We start from the raw sequence: 5163 nt of genomic DNA on the forward strand, positions 1-5163 counted from the left end.
TCTCTCGGAGACATTTTCAATGATATAATGAAGCATTCTGACTCAGGCCATAATACATCAGAGCGTCTATGCTGAAGACAGAAGCTCGGGACCTGTTCTGGTTTCAGCCACGCTACATATATTCCAAAAGGGAAAAATTATCACTGAAATAAGCAGTAATGGTTGCTGGGAAATTGCCTCGTATGTATTTCCTAGTCACAATGGAATAAGAAGCAAAAATTGCCCTATGATGCCAAGAAATGCTATTTTCTGCCTTGCTGGCATGTGTAAAAGACAAAAATCTGGCTTTATAACCAGGAAGAATTTAAAAATTCACTTCAAGACTGAGGACCTATTTTCTAGTTATTATCTCCAATAATATTTTATTGAATAAATGAAAAATTAGCCTCAAGAAAAGCAGGAACCAAAATGGAAACTCTGACAACAGACCCTTAACAATGAAATCATTGTTAGATCTGAAATGTCTCTTTGTGTAGTGGTTGAATTGAGTAATCACGATACGGATGTTTTGTAAGGTGTACATCTATTACTAGAAATACTGATGTTGCCCAATGAGCCGTGGCATCCCATGTTTGATGAGAACAAATTGTCTTCATTGGAAAGCTTTGGAGCAAGGGCCCATGGGAATGGGAAGCTATCTAACATCTGGCACACATTTCTGATTTTCCATTTTCAGGGGAAGTAATTGTCTCGAAATGAAAAAAGAAACAGAAATTAAAATTCAGACACTGACATCAGATCACAAATCTAAGGTAAGAAAATGCCTATTTTTACATCAGGAGCTTGCAGAAGATACTTCGTAATTTTTTAGATGCCCTACCTAACATAAATCAGAAGTAACAGTAACTTGGGGCTGGTCTGGGCAGTCAAGGGGTCTCCACACCCACATTTGTTCCAGACTTACTGGCTTTGGGAACAGCCATTTCATGGAACATTTTTTCCTTCCTCAGTCTCTCTATGCTCTCTGCCTCCTGCCTCTGGGGCATCAAGTGACACGGTATAAATACTGTATAAAATACAGAACGTGCTTCTCTAGAGAAGTAATGTTAAACAGAGAACTAAAACCACCCAACCTAGGGATTGAGTAACCCTTTGATACTTATTCCATTCTAACTTTGCTGTGGAAGTTTAGGACGGGAAACAAATCAAGAGCTGATATTCTACGTGATGAGCCCAATTACTCCTATTTCCCCAAAAGCACAAGGAAATAGGAGCTTGGGAGACTTTCTAGTTTGCAGACATTTGCGGAACTGAACCCTAAGTTCCTGTCAAGAACACAAATAATTCTTCTAGCAATAATAGTTACAAAAGAAAAGGGGTAATCTTAAAACTCCTAATCTTAAAACTCCCAACTCTAGCTTTTGGTCAGACCAGCCAGCTTTCCTACGTCTCCGCACAGCTCTGTCATTCACCCCGATGGCCCTGCTGCTTACATGGGTAAGCCAGGCTCTTCAAATGGAGGTTCTCTTCCCCATGTATTTTGTGTCCATTGTGTGAAGCTACAGAGGCAGGAAGCCATGTGTCCTTGAGAGTCATTTTTCATGCTCTCTCTTAACAGCAGTGTTTGAGCATTAATGTCTGTGCACCATGCTGTGACTTCTAGAAGCTTTGCACAGATAGGAAAGTAGAAATCTTGGCCATGATACAGTTAGCTTTTGCTGCACGGTACACCGGGTCAAAATTTAGTGACTGAAGACAGCCACCAGTTATTACCTTACAATTGCGGGGGTCAGAATTTAGGCTATACTCAGCTGGGTAGTTCTAGTGATGGTGATTAGGCTCATTTGTGTGTCTGCAGTCAGCGGGGATCAATGGCTGTACTCAGATATCCGGTCTTTAGCTGGTGGCTGGTTGCTTTTTCCTGTATCACCTCTCATCCCCCAGCAGGCTAGCACAGGCTCCGTCCCAAGGCAGCCTTGGGGTTCCAGACAGCAGAAGAGGGAGCATTCCAAGCTGCTGCTTGCACATTTGCTACTGTCTCATGGCTAAAGCAGGTCCCAAGGGCAGCCAGATTCAAAGAGATGGGGAATGGACGCTAGCTCTTGACAAGGACAGGTGCAAAAGCACATTGCAAAGAGCATGGATATGAGGAGGGAGAGACTTTCTACCCTAGAGTCTGGTAGGGTTGACACAGTGAGTCATGATCCGGGGATAAGAGAACACAGGGCTCTCCATTCAGACCTGTGGCCTTGTGGATGTGAAGCGGGAAAAGCATGAAGAGATGAGAAGCTGAGAGACTCCGTAAAGGAGCCCAGGGCCCAGACAAAAGGGAACACGGACAAGTTAGGCAGTGAAATCACAGGTCATGGCTGAATATTTAGAGCCAAAGTGATTGATTATTTTAATAACCCATGACTTCCTGATTCTCGTGGACTAGTACATATTTTTTGCAGGTTGGAGTGTCTACTGATTCACCAGCTAAATTGATGGGTGAAATTTGAAATGCATGGCGGATACTGTGTTTTCAGTTCATACCCGATCTGTGAGAGTTCCAAGTGGCACCATCCCCTTTTCCCCACACAGGTCAAAGAGATAGTGGCCCAGCACACAAAGGAGTGGTCAGAAATGATCAACACCCACAGTGCTGAGGAGCAAGAGATCCGGGACCTGCACCTCAGCCAGCAGTGTGATCTCCTGAGAAAGCTACTGATCAATGCCCACGAGCAGCAAACCCAGCAGCTCAAACTGTCCCATGACAGGTAGGCAAGTGCGCCTTCTCCAGAAGGAACTCCTAATTTTGTAATAACACTGAGCTGTTATGTGTCTTATGTCATACGGTTGAGGCAAGCAATGTAAACTCGAAGCAGCAGCCTCTGCCATCAAAGTGCTTACAAGTGTCGGCAAGGTCTTAACACTCACATGAAAATTTCAGCTGATTACAAATAGTGTACGATACATACAAAAAAACAGCACAGCCCAAAGGAGCTCTGCTGCGTCCGGAGCAGTCATGAAGTCTTCACGGAGTGTTAGGGCCAACGCTGGGCTTTGGAAAATGACCTGGAGCCTCTTAGGAAGAGAGGACACGTAAGGAGACCAAGACCAACCAGTTAAGCTCCTCGATCAGATTGGATCTGATCACTCAATGGCTAGATGTGGTGAGATCCTTCTTTCCATGATTAGGGCTTCTAGGAATTTTAGAAAGATAGATCTAATCAAGAAACAGCAAAGAAGTATCGGTTTATGAATTGAATATTGTTTAAAATCCTGCAAATGACGAGCTAGACTCGCCCGGCCCCACCCCTAGCAGGAGAGGGCAGATGTCAGTTACATCCTTTTCTCACAACTTTGTTACATCTTGCTCGCTTCTCCCTTCATGCCTCCTGTCTGCCACTGTTCCGGTCTATGGATACACACACAAGAGTAGAAAATAGAAGCATTAAACAAACAAAGCAAACAAAAAAGTTTTTAAATGCTAACTGCATAAATTACCTGGGCGCGTTCATGAATTCCCAGCCTGGTTTTGGACTGAGAGGTCCAGCCATAAGAATGGGAAGCATTTTGCCATCATTGCCAATTCTCGTTTAAGGCAACGAAATGAGGTAGACCGTACTAAGCTTGCTGGAGGTCAGTAGTCTGTCCCTGATCCATTGTAAAGTATACTGTAAAGTTGTATAGGGTTAGGAGTGGTCTTTTCTTTTTTTTCCCTGCAAGATGCTCTTGATTCGGCACAAAAAGTCTGCTCTCCGCTCTTTGGCCGTTGCCGCGGTACCAGACTATAAGCAGCCATCCGTCCTCAGAGATACTCCCCAGGAGAAAGTGAAGAGGCCGCTCTCATCGTTTTTGGCGTTGAATAAGGAAAAAAGTTAGCCCTCAACAGTAGGCATTGTTCAAAAGAAAAAAAAGTAAACTAATTCTTTCATTGCTTAAGAAGTTATTTGAAGAGAGCACAACCTAATTACTAATTTATCTTAAAAAAATAAATACACGGCCAGGGCATTTTTCCAAGTAACAGCAGCATTTGGGCTTTTTCTCAAGCACCCTGTGGTCGTGTGTCTTCCTCACGATCACAGCTGTTGCTCTTTGTTAAAAAAAATCTTGCCTTTTAAGACTGGTCAGCCACAATTTGGTCATTGAGAAGTGCTTGTTGAGTGAATGAACAAAGAAATGGTCAGTTGAGGGGCGCCTGGGTGGCACAGCGGTTGGGCATCTGCCTTCGGCTCAGGGCGTGATCCCGGCGTTATGGGATCGAGCCCCCACATCAGGCTCTTCCTCTATGAGCCTGCTTCTTCCTCTCCCACTCCCCCTGCTTGTGTTCCCTCTCTCGCTGGCTGTCTCTATCTCTGCCGAATAAAGAAATTTAAAAAAAAAAAAAAAAGAAATGGTCAGTTGACTAACACTAACTTCAGAAACAATTTGAGAGCCATTTTCTTGGGCACAGGAGTTTCTATGCATGCTCCTGCCTTGGTGGGCTCAGTGTTGTCCATCTCTTTGGATACAGTGCAGACACTACTTAGAACACCGGACTCCTGGTCACTCGTTTCCAGGCAGGACTTTGAGGAGACCTATATAGGTGCCAGAAAAAAATTTCTGCTAGTGACACTCATTTCAGTGTTCTAAAATGTATACCTTTAATGTACACATAAATAATCTATGAGCTTTTCTCACACACACACACACACATTCTAGCACACACAGGGATCAGGGGCCGTATGTAAACATCCTTTTCTCCCCCCTTACAACCCCCGCTTATCTGAAACTACTCAGTCCCCTTCATTCCCGTGGGCTGTCAGAGAACATGGAGGTCACTTGTGAGGGTCAGAACAGCCTCTTTCTCTTCCAGGCCATCTGATTCCAAGAAATGTAGGACAAAGCTGGAAAATCTTTATATTTTTGTGGACAAATGTAATGTCTCTTCATCCCAGTTCATCACTGTCACTTCCTCAGGAGGTGACCCACTTCCGCTTCTCATGGATTGGGGCTCTTTCCCTCCTTTTCACAGGATACAGTATAATTCATTGAGCTCAAAAGTGGGGGGGCGGGGAGTGAACCTAGTCCTGCTGTTATATGTAGAATTTACTTTTTTATTATAGTTAAATATCCGTAACATAAAATTTGCCATTTTAACCATTTTTTTAAAGACTTTATTTATTTGAGAGAGAGGGAGAGGGAGAAGCAGACTCCCTGCCGAGCAAGGAGCCCAACATAGGGCTCGATCCCAGGACC

At 44.0% G+C, this 5163-nt stretch overlaps 1 protein-coding gene across 1 annotated transcript in view; it reads left to right on the plus strand.

Moving 5' to 3' along the window:
* Positions 1–5163, plus strand: part of PLCB4 (phospholipase C beta 4) — a 384913-nt gene that overhangs the window by 365005 nt on the left and 14745 nt on the right. The window contains exons 32-33 of the mRNA XM_034641608.1: positions 663–752; positions 2524–2699. Coding sequence (XP_034497499.1) covers positions 663–752; positions 2524–2699 — 266 coding nt within the window. The remainder of the gene's footprint in view (positions 1–662; positions 753–2523; positions 2700–5163) is intronic.

The sequence above is a fragment of the Ailuropoda melanoleuca genome, chromosome 13 (assembly GCF_002007445.2).
Source record: "Ailuropoda melanoleuca isolate Jingjing chromosome 13, ASM200744v2, whole genome shotgun sequence".
NCBI lineage: Eukaryota > Metazoa > Chordata > Mammalia > Carnivora > Ursidae > Ailuropoda > Ailuropoda melanoleuca.